Below are 24,925 nucleotides of genomic sequence, written 5' to 3'. Positions count from 1 at the left end.
ACTTTTCTTATAACCTTCTATTGTTTAAAACTTAAAGATTTAGAATTTTAAAATCTAAATTTAAAAAAATTTACACAAAATTTCAAAAACATAGTAAAGTAGTCCCTGAAGAAAACATTAGCTAACTATCCAGAACTATGAGACAAAGCACAAAATTATTACAAATTCTTTGGCAAATAAAGTATACTATATTTTAATGTAATGTCTGTCCTCTAAAGAACATTGGCTTATATTAATATTCTTTTTGAAAATTGAGAATTAAAGCATAAATATTTTTCCATAGTGAGAAACACTCAGTTCATAAGAGATCTGATTTGTAAGATCTGACCTTGGAGAATACCTAGTCTAGATTTCTGTTAAAGACAGAAAAATCATCCAAATTCCATTAAGAATATATTGCCCACTATTACTCTATGGATAAGTCATTTCTGACTCATTTCCTAAGGATTTAAAATTATATATGACTCATTCTGAAAACTGGTAAATAAGAGAAAGAACCAACAGTTTTTCACACCTTTTATGTTCTAACTTAAATACAAGGTAATAAAAATTGCTAACCAGCTGGGCTCAGTGGCACATACCTATAATACCAGCAGCTCAGGAGACTGAGGCAAGAGAATTGAAAGTTCAAAGCCAGCCTGAGCAAAAGCAAGGCACTAAACAACTCAGTGAGACCCTGTCTCTAAATAAAATACAAAACAGGGCTGGGAACATGACTCAGTGGTCAAGTGCCCCCAAATTCAATCCCTGGTGACCACCCCCTCCAAAAAAATGCTAATCAGGGAAAATTTTTCTTTGTGCAATAATTCCAGCTAAAAAGGAAGAAATAATAAGATACTGACATTTTCCAATTCTAATGAAATAATGAAGATAGGCAAAAACCATTAATGGCCACTCAAATCACTAAGTGAAAAACTGATAGGGAACTTTACAATTAATAAATTTGATTGAACTTCCTGATCAATTTTAACATACAAAGAAAAAGAATCAAATATTATATATCCTAATTGGTGCATAGAGGAAATATCCACCACCACCTAAAAGACTATTTTGACAAAGTAAAAACTGAAAGCTGATCACACCTATAGATATCACTACTAATGTACAGGAAGTATAGAGTTCAATGAACATGTTCAGTGACATCATGAGGATAAAAATAGTAAGATCCAGTTTATGGGAAATTACATGATGAAAATCCAGTTTTCTCAACTGATAAATTTAAAAGAGGAGGGAGGGAGAATCTACAGACTAAAAGAGACCTAAAGACATATAACTGGGGCAGAGAGTTTACATAGAATGTTTGAAGCTCTAGGTTTGATCCCTGGCACTGTCAAAAAGAAAAATAAAAAGACATATAAGTAATTACAACATGTATACTTGTTCAAATCCTTAATTTCAAAAACTTAAAAATATTAAGATACAATCAGGGGTATCTGGATATTTTATCATTATCAAGAAATAGTTAAAGCAAACATTTAGGTGTGATAATGGTTATATGGTTATGTATTTCAGAGAAGAATCCTTATGGAGATTATAGTTAAACATTTACAATTTAAATATTATTATTTCTGGAATTTGCTTCAAAATAACAAGGGATAGTGGGGAAAGGGAGTGGAAGAGAGGGAGAATAGAACACACAAGATTGACCATGCACTGATAACCACTGAATCTCAGGATAGGCAAACATTTCTTACTTTACTTTTGATTGTTTTTAAAGTTCCATTATAAAACTGAAAACATTATTATTAAAATATTTATTTAACTAGGTATTTCCTGAAATTGAAATATTACTAATATGTATTGTTGGAAACTCAAGGTAAAGCTTTTATTATGGTAAACATAAAATTTACTATTTTAACCACTTTTAAGTGTAAATTTCAGTGGCATTAAATACATTCATGTGTCATACAACCATGACCACTGTACATTTCCAGAACATTTTCATCATCCCAGAGAGAAACTTTACCCATTAAACAGTAACTCTCCATCTCCTCCAATTCTCCAGACCCTGGTAATCTCTATTTTATTTTCTGTCTTTATGAATTACATCATACAAGCAGAATCATATGCTATTTAACTTTTTGTGTCTGGCTTATTTCACTTATCATAATGTTTTCAAGGTTATTTATATTGTAGCATGTATGAGAATTTCATTCCTTTTTAAGACTGAATAATATTCTACTGTATGTATATACTACATTTTTAAATCTATTCATTTGTTGATAGACATTTAGGTTGTTTCTATTTTTTGGCTATTGTAAATGATGCTATATATGAACATTGGCATGCAAGTATCCATGGAGTCCCTATTTCAATTCTTTTAAGTGGAATTGCTGAATCAGAGGAAATCTATGTCTAATCTTTTAAGGCGCCACTATACCATTTCCATTTTCTTTTCTTTCTTTTTTTTTTTTTTTTGGTGGGGAGCCATTACCAGAGACTGAACTCAGGGGCACTCAACCACTGAGCCATATTCCCAGCTCTATTTTGTATTTTATTTAGAGACAGAGTCTCACTGAGTTGCTCAATGCCTCCCTTTTTCTGAGGTTGGCTTTGAACTCAGGATCCTCCTTTCTCAGCCTTCAGAGCCACTGGGATTGCCAGCATGCACCACTGCACCTGGCACGATTTTCTTTTCTTTTTCTTTTTTTTTAGTTGTAGATGGAAGCAATAACTTTGGTTTTTTAAAATTTTTATTTATTTTTATGCCATGCAAAGGATCGAACCCAGTGCTCACACATGCCAGGCAAGTGCTCCACCACTGAGCCACAAACCCAACTCCACCATTTTCTTTTTAAAAAAATATTTTTAGTTATAGATGGACACAATACCTTTATTTTATTTATTTATTTTTATGTGTTTCTGAGGATCAAACCCAGTGCCTTACCCATTTGAAGTAAGCACTCTACCACTAAGCCACAACCCCAGCCCACACTATACTACTTTCAAAACTGGCTGCACCATTTTACATTTCCACCATAAATGAACAAGAGTTCCAATTTCTCCAGTATTCATCAACACTTATTTATATATATATATATGTGTGTGTGTGTGTGTGTGTGTGTGTGTGTGTGTGTGATCCCAATGGATGTGAAGTAATATTTCATTGTTTTTTATTTGCATTTCTCTAATGATAAATAATGATTGGCATCCTGTGTTTATTGGCCACTTATATATCTCTTTTAGAGAAACATCTATATAAGACCATGTACATTTTTAAATTGAGTTGTTTTGTTATAGTTATCATTGTAATTAAATTGTAGGAACTCTTTACATACCTAGATATTAATCCTTTATCCTCCATGCTGTGGGTTGTCTTTTCATTCTCTGGATAGTGTCCTTTGATGAACAAAAGTTTTAATTTTGCTAAAGTTCAATTTATCTTCTTTTTGTTGTTGTTGTCAGTACTTTTAGTGTCATATCCAATAAGTCATCAACAAATTCAATGTTACAAAGATTTATTTCTATGTTTTCTTCTAAGAGTCTTATAGTTTTAGATCCCACACTTAGATCTTTATTCATTTGGAATTAACTTTTCCATATTCTTATAATTTTGCATGTCCAATTTCGCACATCTAATTTTAGACATCCAATTTTCCTAGCACCATTTGTTAAAAAGAAGGTATAAGCTTTTATTTAAGAAAATTAAAACTTTATTCATGGCCAGGTGCTGGGGCAAACACTTGTAATTCTAGCGGTTAGGGAGGTGGAAGCAGGAGGATCACAAGTTCAAAGCCAGCCTCAGCAATTTAGCAAGGTGCTAAGCAATTCAATGAGACCCTATCTCTAATAAAATAGGGCTGTGATTGTGGCTCAATGGTTGAGTGCCCCTGAGTTCAGTTCCTTGTACCCCTCCCCCCCAAAAAAAACTCTATTCATATGTTTCCATGTGAAATATACAGAAAGAAACATACTAAATTAATGTAAATAATCATTACTTCTAGAAAAAATAATAATAATTGGTAGTACACAAGAGCTGTGGTTTTGTTTTTGTTTTTGGACATGTTTTGTTTTGGCTGGAGATTGAACACAGGGCCTATACAGGCTAAATACATATTATATCACTGATTTATATACTCCCAGCCAGAGCTCTGTTTTTTGCTCTATATAATTTCATATTTTTTTTTTAAAGAGAGAGTGAGAGAGGAGACAGAGAGAATTTTAATATTTATTTTTCAGTTCTTGGCGGACACAACATCTTTGTTGGTATGTGGTGCTGAGGATCGAACCCGGGCCGCACGCATGCCAGGCGAGCGCGCTACCGCTTGAGCCACATCCCCAGCCCTAATTTCATATTTTTTAAAAATTGTTTGCAAGCATGTACTCATGCATTACTTATGCAATGTTAAAAAGTCTCTTTTGCTTGGCTTTAAAATAAAGTTGGTCATATGTCAAAGTATGGGCCGACTAAGCTAAGAGTCAATATTTTGGCAGGCTAAAGATCCAAATTAAATAAAAACTCTGAGGCAAGATAGCTGTAGTGTGGGAAAGAATTAGCAGATCTCGAGGGTAATGCTATTTATACAGATAATCTGCCAATATCAGTAGCAAATAGAAACAGTAAAGAAAACTTGGTCTTAATTCTTAATCTTCCCCCTTCTGCCACCCCCTCCGACCCCATTTATTCTCTTTTTACTCATTAGCTGTATTTGGGTAGCATATGTTTTACTGATATATGTAAGAGGAAACTGAAGACTCAGAGGTCCCTGTGAACTTTACTAGAGTAAAATAGCCAAAGTTACATAAAGTTTCTTTATGCTATGGTTGAATGGGTGGTTGGACAGTGGGAAGTGGACCATTTCAGAGTGGCCAGATCTGAGAGGTCCAATAACAAAAAAGCCATGGGAGTAGGGAGAAGGGCAGGATAGAAAAAGGAAAGCTCTTAAGTTACATCAATAAGTACACATTTTTTTTCCTCTTTTTCATCAAAGGATTACCTTAGGAAAGCAGTCTTGTATTTGAATAAAATAAATGAATAAAATGCTTGTTGAATACATAAATGTCATATTAATCTAAAGGAGAATAGGTCAAGACAAATAAATTAAATAAGAGTAGAATGCTAGGTGTGGTGGCACATGCCTGTAATCCCAGTGGCTCAGGAGGCTGAGGCAGGAGGATTGCCAGTTCAAAGCCAGTCTCAGCAACTTAGTGAAGCCGTGAGCAACTCAGCAAAACCCTGTCTCTAAATAAAATAATTTTTTTACAAAGGATTGGGGATGTACCTCGTAGTTAAGTGCCCCTGGGTTCAATCCTTGATATGTGTAGACAGACAGATAGATAGATAGATAGATAGATAGATAGATAGATAGATAGATAGATAGATAGATAGAACCAATACCAGTAAAGTATTGTCCTAAATAGAATGGTTTCAATAGGAAAAGAAAGAGATGTGTCTAGGCTTTCTCCCCAGGGAAAAGACCCCTTTATGGTCAAGAAGTGTAAATCCAGAAGCCATGAATTTTACCTTCCAGTAAGCTATGAGTAGAACTGACCCATCATTAAAGTGATACCACTTCATATTTCCAGGCCCTCTTTCTATTACATTTCTGTTCAATACTATATCATTGATGACTCTCCTCTAGATGCCCCCCTTCTGCAGGGTTGTCTAACCTAACAGCAACTTGGAACCACAGGAGCCCAACATGGAAATATTTTTCTAACTCTTCTTCTAACAGTCAGTGTCATTCAGAAAGTGTTCTGTTACTTTAGTTCAAGAGCATTTTAGCTGCAAGCTTCCCAAGTCTAGCTGCCTAGGGATATCCTGACAACTTTTGTCCAGTTTCTTGGGTACCTTATCTTGTACCTAGCCTCCAAAATTTTGGGTGCCCAGAATGGGACTAGTCCTATGATCCAGCCAACTTGCTGATATACCTTACCACACTCCTGGAGATCATGCCATCGTTTGTCAGGGCATGATGTTGCTGATTGAATCCTGACCTTGTGCTAAACTGATCCATGATGAATGAGCCATCCCACATGACATGAGACACACCAGCTGCCTGGATTTCAAAATCAAGATCACATCCCATTTCCTTGATTTGTACTCTCAGATTAATGATCCATGCCTGGAATCAGACAAGAGTTTGATGACTATATTAGATTCCTGCTGTGGTTGTAAAAATAATAAATAAATAAATTCTGCAAATTTGGTGGTTTAAAACAACATAGATTTATTATTATCTTGTAGTTGTTGAGTCAGAAGTCTGCAATGGGTCTCAGCAGACTAAACTCAAGGTGTTGGAAACACTGTGCTCTTTCTATTTCATTGCCTTTCCAGATTCTGGAGGCTGCCTGCAATCCTTGGGGGTAGGCTGCTTTTTTATTTTCAGAGCCAGTAACAGTTTCCAGTGTCTTTCTCAGGACGCACCACTTTACTGTGCTTCTATTGTCACACGCCTATAATCACAGGAGCTTGGGAGGCTAAAGCAGGAGGATTTCAGGTTTGAAGCCAGCCTCAGAAACTTAGTAATCCTGTTTCTAAATAAAAATAGAAAAAGGGGTTGGGTGGGTGAGTGTCCTGGATTCAATCCCAGGTATCAAAAAAAAAAAAAAAGGTTTTGAATCTTAATTCAAAGAGTACATGATAGTGTTTCTGCCTAAAGTATATGCAAGTCTATCACCAAGACCTGAAATTCAACATTTATTCATGTTTCCCTTTGGCTTAATTAGCGTAAGTACAACAGAGAGGAGAATATACATGCATCAATTTTATTATCAATTATTAAAACATTTCTAACATTCCTTTTTTATTTTACAGAAATTCTATGCTTACAATAACATCAAATAATATAGAGATGTGTAAAGAAAAAGTTAATAGTTTCTTCCTTTTACAATAACATTTCTCAAAAATTCATTGAATGCCTATTAACAGGCCAAGCATTTTCTAGACTGGTGGATACAAAAATGAACAAAACAAAATCCCTGTCTTCGTGGACTAACAGTCTAATGCAAGAAATAAACAAATAACAAATTATGCCAGGTAGCACTAAGAGTTATGAAGAAAATTCAACATAGGTGATCCACGAAAGCTTCTCCTAAAACGTGATATTTGAGGAAAGAACTAAATAAACTGAAGGTGTGCAGCAAGCGAATATCTAAGCTGAAGGAACAAAAAGTGCCACTTTCTGAGGTGATGTGCAGTTGGCTTGTTTGAGAAACAGCAAGGAGGCCAGTGTGCAGGAAGCAGAGCAAATAAGGAATGTCCTTTTATACCTTCAATAAAACTCTGTTTTTCCAGTTTAGTTACACTACCAACTACATATAGTTAAATTAATTTGCTCCATTATTGTTATTTTATATGGATTTAAAAAGTATTACTTTTGTAAATAAATTGTTTGCATGTTTCCAAATTCAAATCTACAAAGTATATTCAAAGAAGTCTAGCTTCTCTTTTTGTTTCCTCTGACCTATTCTTCCCCTCATAGACAGATAGCTACTTATAAACCTCCTTTTTTTAAAGTATAGAAAATAGTTTTGAAATTTTCTCTACTTCTTAGATACAATATATCTCTTCTTCTACTTCTGAGATAAATGGTAGCATAGTATACAAATATGAATATTTTTTCTTTTGTACTGGGGATTGAACCCAGGGGCTCTCCACCAATGAGCCACATCCCCAGCGATATGTGTATGTGTGTGTGTGTGTGTGTGTGTATACATACATATATGTGTGTGTGTATACATATATATATATACACATACAAACACACACACACACACACACACACACACATATATATATATATATATATATATATATTTACACACACACACACACACATATATATTTTAGAGACAGGGTCTTGCTAAATTGCTCATGCCTCAGACTCCCAAGCCACTGGGAATACAGGGTGTGTGCCACCACACGCAGGCAAACAAGGAATATTTGATGAATCTGTGACATCCTTGCACAGGGACTATGCTAGTCTTCTCTATAACACCACAATTTTGTTATATGTATTGGTGACACAAGCACTAAGGCTAAAATTTTACATTAAAATTTTATATTATCCAGGCAAGGTGGCACATGCCTGTAATCCCAGCTTTTCAGGAGGCTGAGGCAGAAGAAGCCCAAGTTCAATGCCAGTCTCAGCACTTAGGGAAATCCTACTTCAAGAAAATAAATTTTGGGGCTGGAGATGTGGCTCAAGCGGTAGCGCGCTTGACTGGCATGCGTGCGGCCCAGGTTCGATCCTCAACACCACGTACAAAGATGTTGTGTCCACCGAAAACTAAAAAAAAAATAAATATTTTTAAGAAATTTTTAAAAAAAGAAAGAAAATAAAATTTAAAAAGGACTGGGCATGTAGCTCAGTGGTAAAGTATCCCTGCATTCAATCCTGAGTACCTAAATAAATAAATAAATAAACAAACAAAAATAAAATTTTACATAGGTAAAAATTCAGAAGCTGGACATGGCCTTTAATAGGTGCTACCATGGAGAGTCTTACATAGTAAAGAGACAACATGAAGATCCCAAGTACCTTTAGAGAGAGTAAGTTACCTGGAGTGGATCAAAGACATTGTTGAAAAACATGAAAGGAAATTGTAGCCAAACACGCAGGTCTAGGGCCTAGATTTGGTTCAACTTATGTTTCATTCCTGCCAATATTCTACTGTATCATGGAATTATCCACAAAAGACTTTAATATTGTTTTTAATAAATTCTTCAGGCACATGAGAGTATAAACACAGAATCCTTCATAGACACAAGAAAAGTTCAAGCAGGCTGGTAAAGCACATGCTTAGCCTGTACAAGACCTTAAGTTAGATCTCCAGCATCACACATGATTTTTTTTTTTTATTTTTAATGTTCAGGGGTTTTGTATAAACTCATACCACAAAATTTTAAGTATTTATTGGGTTCTCTATGTTTAAATTTTGAAATACCCATTTAAAAAAAAAGAAAATTCTAGAAGTAATCCTAATTTGCACCAAGAAACTGAATCTTAGTTCAAAGAGAACAAAATTATTGCAAATAACTTTGAACATATTATTATTGAACAAATATTTGAGTGAATACTATGTTTAACACTTTTTATTATGTGCCATGGAAGACACAAATATGAATCAGACATAATCCCTGCCTTTGAGAATTTTATCATTAACTTAGGTTACAAATCTACTCTTTTTGCCCTGCTTTGTTATTCTGGAGATGGATCCTGGAGGCATTTTCTGCATTTTGAGAACTGGCAAAATGTTATTTTTTTTTAAATTAAATACCTGGAGACCAGAGCAGAAGGAAAGAGCTCTCCTTCCTTCTGGTATTCTGTTTGGTGTGCGCAGCTAGTGCATCAGTTTGTAAGGGATGCCTGGCGGTATTCACCTCAGCAGTCTTCATGAACCAGTCTGGTCCACACTTCCAGCAAGTTTCTTTATCACGGGTGGACCACACACATTCCTTTGGCAGCCAAGCCCTCTTCTCTAAATATGTTTCTTGCTTGCTGTTCACTCTCTGACAGACATAAGTAGTAGGTGTACCTATATTATTACCACTGTATCCCATAGAGCCACTCTATGCCTTTTAGTAATTAAACACCCCTCACTGGTTAGCAACTTTTACACTGAATTTTTCCTCTTCAAATTACAAGTATGGTTTCTGTCTTGATGGTTCCAGCAGATACATCATTGAATAAGAAAGAAATGACAGATGCAAATTAATGTGAATTATATGGGAAGAAGCCACTTAAGCTGTAATCACAGTACAAAGACCAATGAGCTTCAGAGATGTAAATTTATAGAATTATATATTGGTAGGGTTGTATTCAGGTATATATAACAAAAACCGACCTCAGTGGCTTAACTGAATAAAGATTTATTTTTTCATGTAATGTAAATTCATAAATACTTAGTTAAGAGCTGTTGTAGCTATTTAAAAAAAAATTAAAAACTGAGGTTCCTTTAGTTCTGAGGTTCCCCATCTTTAATGTATGACTTTTGTTGTCATTGTTGCAAGATTGCTGCTTCACTTCCCAGCATTGCATCCATATTCCAAGCAGGAAAAAGAAAAGGTAATGAAACAAAGAAATGATCAATTTGAATCTATGTCTTAGGGGTGCTGTCAAAAAACCTCAGTTCTCCTATCACACCCTCCCTCAGCATTCCTAACTGTAAGGGAATCAGAGAAGTTTGTTATTTTTTAACCAGGAACAGAGATCTATCTGTCATGTATCTATTATTTTGTAACAAACTACCCTAAAATTTAATAACTTCAAACAATGACCCTTTTATTGCTCTTGACTCTGTGTCAGGAATTTGGGTAAAGTTCATTTGGGATGGCTCAGTTCTGTTACTGGGAAGGCTTGACTAGAGCTATGGAATCATAAAACTATGTGAGCTGAGCTTCAGAACTTAAGTCTCTCCCTGCCATAGGTATCTAGTCCATAGGTAATTTGTAATCAGCCCTGTAAGGGATCCAAGCTTCTCTCCTGCTCCTCTTCAAAAAAATTCCTGCTATTATTTTTGTGCTAAAGAGGCAGGAATGGTACTTAATCCAACTTAGCACACAAATATATCTAGAATAATTTATCCTATAGAGGATCTATTGTTGACGTATAGGGCCTTGCTGCTTTTTCTACTGTAGATAACATAGAGACGACACAATACTTCAGGTTAGAATTATGTGAGAAACTACTAATAATCACTTGTTGAACTGCACATGTGAATTATCTCTATTTTATGGGCAAAGACTGAGAATAAATATTAGCATTCATGTTATTTTCAACAATTTGCGTCTGATGTTGGATCAGTAAAGACTTACTTATTTTTCATGTTTCAATTCTAAGGGTTTCTCCCCAGTATTGCTGGTAGATGATATTGCATCTTTGTGCTAACTATATTGCTATAGGTTGATTTTCTTGATTCATGTTTTTTTCATGCTAGGGCTCTAGGCAAAGTTCAGTGTACTTTAGTTTAGCTGTACATCCTGAGGGTTTTTTTTGTTTTTGTTTTTCTTGTTGTTTTCTTTTGCAGTGCTGGGGGTAAAACTCAGGCCCTCACTCGTGGTAGGAAAGTATTTTACCATTGAACTACATTCTCAGCGCCTGAATGTGTAAACTTTCTTGTGGACTTGTATCACTTCCAGGTATCATTTATTAAAATTATGAAATTAAGTTTACATAATTCAAGGATCTAATAACAACACGAGAAATTCAGTAAAAGTCGTTTTTCTGAGATATCTGCTTCCATCTGAAGAAAATTATTTGTCCAAAGTTACCAAAAGTAGATGGTAAAATAAGTGGCTTTAGTCTAAACTCTACATGCAATAACAATATAATCCCTGAATTCGTCCCTCTTTCAGCTAGAAAATTAACCATACTTATGGAACCCTTTTCCAGGTTCCTTGAAAGAAATAGCTTCACTAATTTTTTGTCAAGTAGTAAATGAACACCCCCCGCCCACCGCCATTCCCCTTCCCCTTTTCACAGAGAAGAATGATCGGGAAGGAGACCTTTCTACTAAAGAGAAGTAGCAACTGGTAAAAGACCAAATCTCACAAAGTGTGAATGTGAAAAAAAAAAAAAAAAGCCCCACTATCATCCCGCCAGATCAAAAGTGAAACACCTGTTGGGTCCGCAATTTCAGCGCTAGTCTTGAATATCGTTATCTCCCCAGCCCTTCACCGGAAGGCTAGGGTTGTCCTTCCCAGCTGGCTACGAATAAAGTTGTTACAAAGTGACCTTGAGCGTCTTCCCCTGTGCACCCGACACTCCGCCTTCTCCATCCGGGTGCTGTGGCGAGGATAAGAGCCGTCCCGCGCCTGCGCGCCCAGCCCCATTCCTTCGACCTCTGCCGCCGCTGCCGCCGCCACCTCCTGGGAAGGTAAGTGGAGGGCGCGGAAGCCGGGCCTGGCCAGGGTGGAGCAGCGCCCAGAAGGGACCCATTCATTCTGCTGTTGCTTAGCTGGGCACGAGGCCCAAGCTGACGGCGTGCATGGGGGCCCTTGGGGCCTGGGTGGGAAGGACAGGCCCCTGGAGAGCACATGACCTTAAGCCTGTTTGCCTCCGCAGAGAGGAAGCGGGAGAGGAGCCCACGTCGCCTGTCACCTAGATCCTCCAACCCCGCCGCCCCAAGGAGTCTAAGATGTTCGCCTGCGCCAAGCTCGCCTGCACCCCCGCTCTGGTGTGTAGCCCTGGCTGGGCCGGGGGACCGAGGGCCAGGACTGCGGGCCTGGAGAGTCCGCGGTTATTGAATGGGGCAACCTGCGGGCGGGGCACACCGCCCTCCCAAGAACAGCAGTCCCCGCACCCCTTAACTTGATGCCCTTTTCTTGCCTTCCTCCTAAATCCTGGGACATTTCAGACCTCAGACCTCCTCCATTAGGGCGGGGAAGAGCAGCCCAGGCCTAGCGGTCAGGCCTCACTTTGTGTAGGTCAAATCCTCCTTGCTCTTCCACCTGGAATGCCCCTCCCCCACCACTTCAGTCGGGCTGTGGTGGACTCTATGGTTGGAAAACTGGGGGCAAAGGAGGGGGACGCTGAGGCCTAGTTCCCCGCAGCAGCGCTCTCCAGTGCTTGTCTGTAGGTCATACTTGCTGCTGCAGAGGGAGGGACTTTGCCTTACTGTGCGTGGGTGGAGAAAGGCGGTGGGGGAAACCAAAGTCTTTCTGTCGCTGGGATATTATTTCTATAACCATTTCGGAGGCCTTAGGTGAAGTCTAAATCTGGAGGATTTGTCTTAGAGAATCAAGTCTTGGTTTTGAAAGGGTTTTCTGTGACCTTAGTGTAATGGACACTCAAGGGCAGAGAAGCCGGACTAGAGTATGCCCTTATGATGAGAGATTCACTGATTATTAAACTGATGTAAAATTGCTTAAATTCTTGTGTAATTTTATAATTAGTTGGCATCCTGGAAATAGTGGGAGTTCATAGTAACTGTTGTGCTATTTTAAATGATAACTTTATATTAGTGACTCTTCTAATATACCTGTTAATCCATGTAAACTTCACAAAGAGTGTGGGGTGTTCCTTGAATTGAGGCACTACAATAATTGAAATATTTGGCCCAGTACTCATTCTTTTAAACTAATTGTTCTTAGAATTTTTTTTTTTCAGAGAATTATAAACTATGGAGCAAGTCTGCAATTTTATTAGCATGAAACTTTATTAAAATTGCTTCATGTATTGAAAATGATCAAGCAGTCAAGATAAGAGTTAATACAGATAGATATGTATCTAATCCTTTTTTAATACATGCTTTCTTAGAACTCATGGTACAAGAAAGGTCATTGAAGTATTGTCTGCATTTCTAATACTTGGAATCTTTTCATTAATAGATCCGAGCTGGATCCAGAGTTGCTTACAGACCAATTTCTGTATCAGTGTTATCTCGACCAGAGACTAGACCTGGAAAGGTAAGAGTAGTAGTAATAGAAATTAGATAACACTACCAAATAAATCTTAACAGTTTTGCTGGGGGTCTCATTACTATTGGTTTGAGGGCAGTCTTTTTCTACTCTTTTATCCAAAAATATATGTAAACCTCTAGTTTTGAGTTACCAATATATAAGATTATAATAGTCACAGTTACTGAGAAACCTGTTGTATTAAAAAGCATATTTAGCCCGGCTTGGTGGCACACACCTGAAATTCCAGTGACTTGGAAGGCTGAGGCAGGAGGATCACAAGTTTGAGGCCAACTTCAGCAATTTAGGAAGACCCTGTCTCAAAAATAAAATATAAAAAGGATTAGGAATTTAACTCAGTGGTAGGGTTCACCTGAGTACACCCCTTTACCTCCTACACAAAGCATATTTATATCTGTTTCTTAATTTTTAACAACTTTATAATGTATAGATGTTATTTTCAGTATTCTACAAGTTTAGAATTATTCTAAGCTCTTATATTTCTGTTGTGCAATACCACTGTTCATACTCAGCTGCAATACAGTGAAATAGTTATCATTTTGACAGTACAATAATTAAAATAATTGTGACTACTGATTTGACCTTTGCTTTTACTTCCTGTTCTCTAGGGCTCTACAGTTTTTAATGAGGCCCAGAATGGTGAACGTCAGCTAATCCGAAGGGAGTTTCAGACCAGTGTAATCAGCAGAGACATTGATACTGCTGCCAAATTTATTGGTGCAGGTGCTGCAACAGTAGGAGTGGCTGGTTCTGGTGCTGGTATTGGAACAGTCTTTGGCAGCCTTATCATTGGTTATGCCAGGTATCATTTCTATACTTTAATAAGTTAAAAGAAATAGTTGGAAACTTAGAAAGCTAGGAGGATAATAGTAACTCTTTATATTAAGTGCCCACTGTGTATCTAATGTTTTATTTTGTAGCTTTATATCCATTATCTCACTTAACCAGAAGGATAAGAAAAATGTCAGGACTCAAATTAATGTAAACTGACCTACAGAAGGACTAGGGATGTGGTTCAGTGGTAGAGCACTTGCCTTGCTTGCAAATGCCATGGGTTTAATCCTTAGCATTGACAAAACAAATAATTTGATATACAGATAGTTACCTACCTTTATGCCTTATGATTAAGGTTGGGGCAAAGAGTAGAAAGAAGCAAAAGAGACCTAGGCAAATACCCTTTAGGTGGACTTTCCAGTTTATAAGATCACCACACTAGTAATTTGATTCTTTAACATTTACCAAGTATGTTAAAGTTAATATATCAAAGTAACAGTCATATGTGTTGTATCTCTTTTAGAAATCCTTCGCTGAAGCAGCAGCTGTTCTCCTATGCTATCCTGGGATTTGCCTTGTCTGAAGCTATGGGTCTCTTTTGTTTGATGGTCGCTTTCTTGATCTTGTTTGCCATGTAACAGAAATTACTGCTTGAAATGTTGGCATTCATAGTAATTATGGATGTAATTCTGTGTATCTTACTGTGACTCCGAAAAACTGTAGTGTTGGTGTCATGGAAGTGTACGTTATTTCCAAAGTCATTTCATTAAAGATGAAAACTTTAATTTTTGCTGTGATTTGTACTTACCTAAATTTAGATCATCACAAAGAAGATGCATTCAGGCAGATGCCATCCAATTTGGAGGAAGCTATAGTAGTAGTCTCATGGTTTAAAAAAAGAGCCTAATGTAATTTTTATGGAAATTCTTTTATATAGTGTTCTGCACATTGTAATTCATGGGCCTTTTGTTTATTCATATAAGGAGAAGTATTTTAGTCCTTTGAGTTTCTATGAAATGTACTAATGAAAACAGGATAGGACTTGAAAACAAACTGGAAAGGAATGAGATTTTTATTTTTTAGTAAATCTCACATTAAGTAATTGTAATGAACCACCATCTGTTATCTAAGAAAGGGAGTCAATCATCTGGCAGCTAGTTTCTTATTAAAAATAAATTATCAAGAAGTGAACTGAATTGGTTATATCTTTAAAAGCCAAAAGCTGCTAAAGCAATGTTTATCGCTACTGTTAGCATGTTAGTAGTGGGAGTCCTGGAAGTGACACTTGGTTCACCATTACCTTGCTTCTAACATTGCATGTCACTCCTTGGTCAGACTTTTAAGGAAGAAAGTGGTGCTATTATAAGAGTCTTTCCCCTAGCAAATAAAGTGTACCATCATATTATTTATTATTGTCAGGGTGTGTTTGAAGGAAAGCTGCATTATACCCATTTACTTCTCTTTTCCTAATTTGATATCAACTGAGAAAAAAATAGTCAGATACAAGAATTTCTGAAACATGGTGGAAAGACTACCTAAGAAATCACCTAGGGTTCTTGTTTTTTATTATTATTATTATTTTAAATATATTTTTTTTAGTTATAGATGGACACAATATCTTTATTTATTTTTATGTGGTGCTGAGGATCGAACTCCAGGGCCTCACGCTTAAAAGGCAAGCACTCTCTACCACTGAGCTACAACCCCAGCCCCTAGGGTTCTTGTTTTAAAAGACATCCTAGGTAATTTTTGTGCATACTTTTTGAGAATCACTACCTTTCCATATATTGCTACTTTACATAAAGTGAAGTGAGGGCTAGACATGAATGACATGCACCTCTAATCCCAGTGATTTAGAAGGGATCTCAAGTTCGACATCAGCCACTGCAATTTTGTGAAACCCTATCAAAATATTAAAAAATGGAGAGGGGAGGTTGGTGGGGACATGTCAGTGCTAGAGCAACTCCTGGGTTGAATCCCCAAAACTGCCAAATAAAAAAGGTGAAGACTGCTAGAGCTACCACAACTACACATTTAGTTGAGTAATCATGTAGTCTATATCAAATGCAAGATTCTTGAAGCCTAGACTATTTTCTTGAACAGCATTATCCAGTATTTGAACTCAACAATGTAAGTAGAATTTTTAATAATTCCATGCCTGGGTGTGTAACCAAAAGAATTGAATATAGGTATTCAAACAAAAATTTCTCCACATTGGGCATGGTGGCACGTGACTATAATCCCAGCAGCTTGGGAGGCTGTGGCCAGAGGATCAGGAATTTTAAGCCAGCCTCAGCAATTTAGCAAGGCCCTAAGCAGCTAGACCCTGTATCTAAAAAAATATTTTTAAAAGGGCTGGGGATGTGGCTCAGTGGTTGAGTGTCCCTGGGTTCAATTGATGATACCAATAAAAAAAAATTCTACACAATGTTCATAGTACTATTCATAATAGCCCAAAAGTGGAAACAACCAAATGTCTATCACCTGATGAATAGTCATGCAGAATGTGGTATTTCCATATAGTAAGAGTATTATACAACCATAAAAAATAAAGTACTAATAGAGGCTAAACCTAAATGCAAGAAGCCAGAAACAAAAAAGCCATGGATGTATGACTTCATTTTTTTTTTTTAAAGAGTGAGAGAGGGGGGAGAGAGAGAATTTTTAATATTTATTTTTTAGTTTTCGGCGGACACAACATCTTTGTGTGGTGCTGAGGATCGAACCCGGGCCACACGCTTGCCAGGCGAGCGCGCTACCACTTGAGCCACATCCCCAGCCCATGACTTCATTTTTATAAAAATACCCAGAAGAGACAAATCCATAGAGACAAAGCCTGTTAGTTGTTACTAGGGGGAAGGGAAAATGGGCATAACCACTCAAAGGACATGGGATTTCATTTTGGAGTGTGACAAAAATGTTAAACTGATGATTGCACAACAGTCATTTAGAAGGTTGCTGAAATGTACAATTAAATAAAAGCTAATATGACAAATTTTACGTGTATTTTACTACAATTAAAAACCTATGTAACAAAATACATAGTAAAATCCACACGTTAAAAAAAATAGGGAAATACTTCAATTATCTCGTCCTTTGTTCCATGTTCATTTTAAATTAATCAATCAGTCTTGGTTAATGACCTACTCTTGGTATTGGCTTGGTTATTCAGAAACCTTGAAACTGATTCTAGAACAGGTTTCTTGGAAGAGATCCCACAGCTGAGGGAATCCCCAGTATATAAGTAAATAAATACCGAAGCTGTGGCTAAGTGGTCCCCAGGTTACTGGGCGGGGACTGGGGATGAGTAGAAAATAGTGTAACTTAGAAATATAACTATAGGCTATTTATTTTACCTAGATGGAGAAACCAAATACTGCATTGAAGTTCCAATTATCCTGGCATATATCCTTTAATTTACATTTTATTTTTTCTTGTAACAGATTTCTGACATTGGAAGTATGTAACTAGAATATATCAACTGTGTCAGCAGAAACATTTATTCACTATTTTTATAGCAAATACTACCTTCCTTAGTTTTTTGAGCTTTGCTAATAAATACTAATGGTAAATGGTAAATGAAATGTTACTAACTTACTTGTTTCTGAACAGAGGCTGACAGAGATGTTAATTTCAACACCAAACAAACATGAAATAATTTTCCTTTGTAGTTGGCTTATTTAAAAACTCCAATGGGCAAGAGTACTCTAGGGTGATAGGCTACCAATTCAACCATATTTACCCAGATTGTTGTTCCTTGAGGCATTTTATGTCTTTGGGATTCATTCAAAATATAGATTTCAGCATGAAATCTTGTCTTTGAACTAAAGAGAAAATCTTATTTAGCTAGGAACACTATACATGCATGCAAATTCAATAATATTTCAATAAAATGATCATATGAAAAAGTGCTATTTGTCTATAATTTAAGATTAACTTTGAGGAACTATATAATGAGGATAAGCCAGGAGAAGAGAGTATCTTGGCTAATGAATAGCATAAATAAAGGTAGGTCATGAAGACTAAATGACAGTATACAGAAAGCTTCTAGTACAGGGAATAGCACTCATCTACTATAGGGAATGCATAAGTTCTCATCTCCTGACTCTTCCTGGAGATCTAAGCATTGAATTCTATTGACACTACTTTTGCAGTCCTCTTTATAATACTCAATGCCAAATCCTAGATAGGCCCTCTTTATCTTTCACATTGGTATGGGAGGGGGGGCAAAAAACAGCATTGCTTGGCATAGGATGGAAGTAATGTGAGATTAAAAGGTAGATTGGGGTCAAATTTTGTATAGATTGTATTCATGTGACCACAGGCAGCCATTGAAAGTTTAGAGCTGTGTTTCAGAAAGGTTAATTAGACCAATCTGGGAGTCAGCAATGACCAATGATTACTATAGTAGCTTTGCTGAGAGGTAAAGCGGGCCTAGGCCAATGCTTTGATTTGTAGTGTAAGTTAAAGGTAACAAGGACAAAACTGATTTGGGGAAATGATGAATTTTGTATTTTTATATAATTTTAAACAAGAGTTTTATCTTGTTTATTATACAAGTGGAATCTGCATTTTAATAAGGATCTCAGGAGATTTGTGTACATACTAAACTTTGAGAAGCACTGTACTGGAATACTGCAATTCCCAGCATGTCATGACTCAGACTCCTTAACTTTTAAAACTGTTAACTCATTCATTTGGGAGCTTTTTTCCTCCTGCATTGGAATATTTGGCTAACTTGATGATTCTCAAAGTGTGGTCTAATGACTTCTGAGGGGTCTCAAGACTCTTTCCTACCTACATAGCTGTGAGTCTAGATTTTTGTTATGTACTTCAAAACATCATACCACAACAGACAGATCAAATGCAGAAACAAATACAAGAATGCAGCAGTTTCTATTAAGCATGACATAGCAACTTACAAAAATGAAAAAAGATGCCATTCTATTTTTGTTCTGCAACGTGTAGTTTTTTAAAAAATACTATTTATATGTTATTTTAGGGCCCAGCATCCCCAAACCAAAATTTTGAGAACAACTGGTCTAATCTTTCAGTGAGAAAGACAGGTTCTAATACATGTCATTGCACTTAAAACTCTGTAGAGGTCAATTTTATAAACTGAGGGTAAACCTATCTCTCAGTAGCTCACATTCTTTCAACCATAAACAATTGACCTAATTTCCTGGCAATAATTTGTTTTTATCCTGATTTGACATAAATAATGTATCTATTCTGAGATGTTTAGTAACTTAAGATACTTTTTTCTCAAAGGAGCTTAAATAGTGAAGAGGAATTGATAGACCCAAAATCAAGAGTGACTCATAAACCCAAGGGCGTTGAGTTGTTCCTCTTATTAGTATGAGCTAGCATCCTACAACTGATCTTGACAGAGACTCCTGGGAGGACCCATAGTTATTGGCAGTGGCTACTTTTCAACAACAGTTAGCACTTCCCAGCTATGAAGATTCTAGGATCTCTTCGAGTTGAGCCCCAAGGTTTGCTTCCTCAAACATCTACATAGGTTGGCTGGTGTATCTCAACTGTTGGACACTATCTAAAGAAGAGCTCACAGAATTTTTCCACCTCTCTAGAGTTTCCTAAAATGTCTGCTACTCTGAAGCTGTATAAAAAGAGCAAATTTACATTGCACATTATCACACCCTGCTCTATTTCCACCATAGTACTTCACATTATTTAAATTCTTATTGTTGATGTACTCCCCAACAGTCTATTTAAGGAACTTTTGTCTTATTTAGTTGTAGCCTCAGAGCCAGGAGCAGTGCCTGGAATGATCATGCTCAATAAACAATGATGCTTTATGAGTAAAGAGACATTCAGTTGACAGTTCATCTCAGAGGTTGTGTCCAACACAGGATAACTGAAAAGAGTAGTGTGTTAGTCCAAGGAGGGTCTGATCCATATAACCAGAGAGACTCCTTGGTTTCTACAATAATAATTCATGATTTTGTTATAATGGGCCTTACGGTGATAGACTTTTTATGGAGAGCCATGAAGGTAGACAGTGGAATGCCAGAACACACTATACTAGGAATGGTTCCATCTGCTTTTATTTTTTTAATTTTTTTTTTTGTGGACACAATACCTTTATTTATTTATTTTTATGTGGTGCTGAGGATTGAACCCAGTGCCTCACACATGTGAGGCAAGCGCTCTAACACTGACCTACAGCCCCTCCATCTGCTTTTATTGACAACTTCAGAATGTGTGGGGAGCAGAATATAATGACAACCTCTCTTTCTGGTGAGTTATATAAGAGGTGAAAGGGGACACTGTTATCAAGGATGAAAACAAGACCTTTAAATTCCATTCTGGTCTTATAAGCTAACTGTTAAGATTTGAAGATAAACACAGTTCTTTTTTCTCCACAATGCCACACACCATTCATTATAAACTATTTTGAGAAACAATGATTTGGGTTGGAGAGTGGATATCCCTGTGCTTGAAATGTTCTGAAAAAAAAACCATACATAGTAAGGCCAGGTGCTGAGAATTAACTGAAACAGGCCACTTCAGCAATTTCAGCAATGGGCAAGAAAAGAAAATCTGTTATGATGTAGAAGCCACCAAAAAATCAACTGAAATGTTTTGGACCACATAGTTCGTATCTCATCTCTCCATTATCAAGTGAGGAGTCATGCCTCACTTGCTCCAACTCTTCATATCACGTCACATACACTTGTCTTGATCCCACTGGTAAAATCCCAGCCAATCCACTGCATGGGATTACATCTTGAGGATACCATAAAAATGTGGAAATTCTTTCTCTGAACCTGAAACTAGTTGTATAAGGCAGACACAAGAGGCGCTGGAGTATTTTTGTTTTGTTTAGCTGCAGATAAACAGAGACTGTTTTATAAATTAATTATAGTAAAATTTAATGAGCAATAATAGATTAATGGATTGACAGCCCTGTCATACTTCCAATTAAGGTTGAAATACCACGTTCGTTCCATGGTATTTGGAAGGTTCTGAGAGCATTTAGAAGCAACCATGAGTTCTTATGGTATTTAGTAATGAACATTTTCATGACTGAAATGAGTTCTTCAAACAGCCTTTTTAGTATCTAAGGGATGCTAGTTTTATCCATAAATCATGAATTTTACTTTTGTTACAAAACTTTATTTTTGTTGTTTATATATACATTTTGCAATTATTAATAGATGTAAGCTCTGATATCTGGAACATCCATGAGAAAAACAATGTCCTGAGGCACTTACAAAAGAGGCTATCAATATACACTCACATAATCATATTTCAGACACATCAGTACATTTATATCAGGACACCAAATAAGAAAAATAGAAAGCATGAACATAGAGGACATGACAAAAAATGAAATACATATGTATACACTGAGCATCATTTCATGCTGGGTTCTTAAAGGAAATTCACTAATTCTCCTAAAAATAAACTGGGTGGATGCATTTATGGAACCATTAGACAAGCAAAGGAGCCCAGAAGTTTTCTGCATTTGTAAACAGAAGATTTCAGAGAACTTTAGGACTATTGGGGATATTGAAGATGAGGAACTAAAAAAGAAAAATGGAAAGGAAGAATTTTATGAGGATTTGGATTACTGAGCTGTACAGGTTAATGGGATCAGAACTGAGTACATTCATCTAGCTTTTCTCTTTGTAGAAAAACTATAGTAATTTAGCTAGAAGTATATAGCTAAAGTGAGTCACTTTGCTTACTGCCGGGTTGCTAATTCATACAAATAACATTCTTGCATGTTTCCATGTTTTTCCCTCAACACCTTTATTTCTTCTCACTTTAAGCATTATTTCTCTTAAAAAAATAGCTAAAACTGAATTTTCAAAATAGATCAGAGTACTATTCATGTTAATAAATAGTTCTTCTCCTATCTAATAAAAACTCCTAAAATAATTTTTGGGGGGGTGTACCAGATTGAACTCAGGAGCACAAAAAAACTGAACCACATTCCCAGCCCTATTGTGTATTTTATTTAGAGACAGGGTCTCACCTCAGTGATGTGAGTGGCTCACTTTTGCTGAGGCTGGCCTTAAATTTGTGATCCTCTTGCTTCAGCCTCCTGAGCTACTGGGATTACAGGCATGCTAGCACAAAAGAATTTTTAAAAACATTTCTTGAGGGCTTGGGATGTATTGTAGAAGCAGTGTGTTTGCCTTAGATGCATAGACCCTGGGTTCAATCCCCTGACTGCAAAAATAATAACTTTAAAAGTTATGTACACGGTAGTGCACACCTGTAATCTCAGCAACTTGGGAGACTGAGGCAGGAGGATCACAGGTTCAAGGACAGCCTCAGCAACTCAGTGAGAACCTGTCTCAAAATAAAAAATTAAAAAAAGGGCTGGAGATGTGGCTCAGTGATTGAGCACCTCTGGGTTCAATGCCCAGTACCCAAAACAAACACAATAACATCTAGTGCATTGTGTGGATAATTAACTATTTGACTGCAGATTGAAGGAGGAATAAGGAGAAAAAATTAAATATAAGAGGTATTGCCAACTGAAAATAAAAATAAATCAAACTGGAGAAATTAATTCAAAATTTTTAATATATACAAATGGAAAAACACTTTTATTTAAAAATTACTCCAATTGACTCAAAGTTTTTTTGAAATGCCTTAAGTTTATAGTTCTTTTTCCTCAGATATTTTGTCAGATGGAGAGAAGCACCATTTGAGTGAATGTTTTCTATACCTAACTATTTGTGATCTGTCAATCACATATTTTTGTTTATCATTTTCACCATAAGTAATCTGAGCAGACGATGTTTTGCTGATACAATTAGTGTTATACTACACTAACACTACTGCGATGTTACTGATATTATAAGATGGTGCTTTAATTTTAAGAACTAAACAGTGTTAATAATTTGGCTTCTGTCATATTTCTCGAGTAATTAAAATTGGTTTTAAAAGAAGATTGAATTGGCTCACATACATGTATACAAGCCAGAAACCTATTAAAAGGTCCAATGCCATTAGAGTTTCACTTTCATGCCAGATATCATTATTGAACTGCAGGTTCATTAACTCTTAAATACTCTTCCTCAAACTCTTCTAACAATTTGTTTCACTTTGATGTGGAAAGATTGAGAGTGCATTTTGTGACTAGATATAATAATTCTGTTATAAGCTAGAAATCAACCTTTAACAAATGGAAAAAACAAGGCATTGAAAAAAGCTTGTTTTTTTTTTTTGATAATTATTGCAAATTTTCAGTGTTCCCAATCACATTTGTCAACTTGTGCCTATTTGTTGAACAACCAATATCCCTACAATTAACTCTGAGATCTTTAATTTGTATAGAGAATCATAAAACAATATTAAAAAGAAATATTTTTCAACAGCATACTTTTTCTGTGCTTTAAGGAGCGTATCTGTGTCAAATCGAGTTGTAAAGATGCTCTCTTTTGTCCTATAACATTAATCAAATGATCTTTCTGGCCCATTTTTTAAAAAATTATTTTCAAACTTACCAGACATTTCTTAGGCATTGAACAACCTAGTACGCAGGAGAATAGTATGTTGGAAGAGTGCCATTTTTGTGCGATATTCTAATGTGGTGTTCTTTGGTCCTCTTTAAATCATCAATGAGATTACTTAAATTATAAAAGATTGACATGATCATTACTGAAATGGATATATTTTATCTATAACCAAGTAAAAGATGATTGACAAAATAGGACACACCATTATATAAAGTATTTTCTCAGAAATAGGTTGTTGCATTGTTTTAAATTATGGTACCAAGCCTAATCATATGCTAATATCATACACCGCACTTGGTGCTGGGAAAAACTCCTAAGAATCAGGACCAGTTTTAGCTTAGTAAAATTTGAGCAAAACCAATTTAGAACAACAGTTTTTTTCTTTTCTACTTAGAACTGATCTTTTTTCTTTTTTTAGACGTGTCGGTTTCGGTTTTTCTTTTGTTGGGGTGTGAGGATTACTGGCAAAACTGGCCCTCCCAAACCAGTTTAACAGAAGCTTCCCATCTCAAGATTCCGGGGTGCCTGGGGTGGGTTTAGGGGCGCGCCTCCTTACATTTTACCCATATCCCTAGAAAAAAGGCTGGGAAGTGACAAGAAACGTTAATACCCAAGTCTCAGGGATGGGCTTGGAGGACACTTCGTGCCTTCACTGCAGTCACTTGCAGCCTTTCCAGAGTTCACCTTTCTTTCCCTCACCGCGAACTTCCTCCGGTGCCCTCCACAGCCACCTCCACCCGCGCAGCGGCACCTCGCAGCCTCTGGCTGGCTGCCAATCACACTGTTCCGCAGCCCCCTGGCTTCAGACTACGCTCTTTAGGCCCTCTGTTCCCTCCCCCTCCAGAGCAGCTTCCCGCCCTTCAGGCTGCTTGTCCATTCAGCAGCGTCCAAGTATTCTTTGGTTCCCGCCCTCTCACTATCCGCCTTCCGGAGGACCCGCCCCCTTCCCTAAGCCTGACGGAATCACCTGACCCGGAGGCACTCCCTCTGAGGAAAGGCAAGAAGGGGCGTGTGCGTGGAGGGGAGGGGCGCGAGAAGAAAGGGGGGATGCCGGGAGTAGGGCGGGGAGACGGGTTGTCAGTCCGTTCTCGCGAGAGAGGACGGAAGCCTGTGGGAGCCCGTGGCCTTTAAAGTGTGGTTCAGCCCTTTCCTCCAGGGGTAGTTTGTAAACACGGCTGCGCTCCGGGCTCCCGGGTGACGGAAAGGATCATGAATAAGTGACCTGGAAAGGTGAGTAGTAATGGGGAGAGGGCCGCAGGACTGGAGACTATAGGGATACGGAGAAAGA

At 37.0% G+C, this 24,925-nt stretch overlaps 1 protein-coding gene, 1 long non-coding RNA gene and 1 other non-coding gene across 4 annotated transcripts; 1 reads left to right on the top strand and 2 right to left on the bottom strand.

The window, feature by feature from the left end:
• Window positions 1-6,825: 6,825 nt before the first annotated feature.
• LOC144365568 (uncharacterized) lies at window positions 6,826-24,490 on the bottom strand. 2 transcript variants are annotated; one of them, XR_013424155.1, is made up of 4 exons: window positions 24,248-24,490; window positions 11,563-13,657; window positions 9,223-9,454; window positions 6,826-8,231 (listed from the first exon to the last, which is right to left on the bottom strand). It is a non-coding gene; the product is annotated as an uncharacterized LOC144365568 (long non-coding RNA). The 2 variants fall into 2 exon arrangements; XR_013424154.1 differs by having other exon boundaries at window positions 9,223-13,657.
• On the bottom strand, window positions 7,871-7,975 carry LOC120883799 (U6 spliceosomal RNA). Its single transcript, XR_005725995.1, has one exon. It is a non-coding gene; the product is annotated as a U6 spliceosomal RNA (small nuclear RNA).
• Atp5mc3 (ATP synthase membrane subunit c locus 3) lies at window positions 12,003-14,922 on the top strand. Its single transcript, XM_005324623.5, has 4 exons — window positions 12,003-12,120; window positions 13,274-13,351; window positions 13,972-14,165; window positions 14,661-14,922. The coding sequence occupies exons 1-4, from the start codon at window positions 12,082-12,084 to the stop codon at window positions 14,773-14,775; spliced, it is 426 nt and encodes a 141-aa protein (XP_005324680.1). The 5' UTR covers window positions 12,003-12,081; the 3' UTR covers window positions 14,776-14,922.
• Window positions 24,491-24,925: the final 435 nt, after the last annotated feature.

The sequence above is a fragment of the Ictidomys tridecemlineatus genome, chromosome 7 (genome assembly GCF_052094955.1).
Source record: "Ictidomys tridecemlineatus isolate mIctTri1 chromosome 7, mIctTri1.hap1, whole genome shotgun sequence".
NCBI classification, from domain to species: domain Eukaryota; kingdom Metazoa; phylum Chordata; class Mammalia; order Rodentia; family Sciuridae; genus Ictidomys; species Ictidomys tridecemlineatus.
Note: the sequence above shows the minus strand (reverse complement) of the source record. Positions and strands in the feature narration are given on the sequence as shown.

Excerpts from the sequence above, each read along its gene's own strand:
- Atp5mc3 (XM_005324623.5), top strand. The coding sequence starts at position 12,082 with ATGTTCGCCTGCGCCAAGCTCGCCTGCACCCCCGCTCTG. Across the intron at positions 12,121-13,273 it reads TCGCCTGCACCCCCGCTCTG|ATCCGAGCTGGATCCAGAGT; the intron begins GTGTGTAGCCCT and ends TTTCATTAATAG. Across the intron at positions 14,166-14,660 it reads CTTATCATTGGTTATGCCAG|AAATCCTTCGCTGAAGCAGC; the intron begins GTATCATTTCTA and ends TATCTCTTTTAG.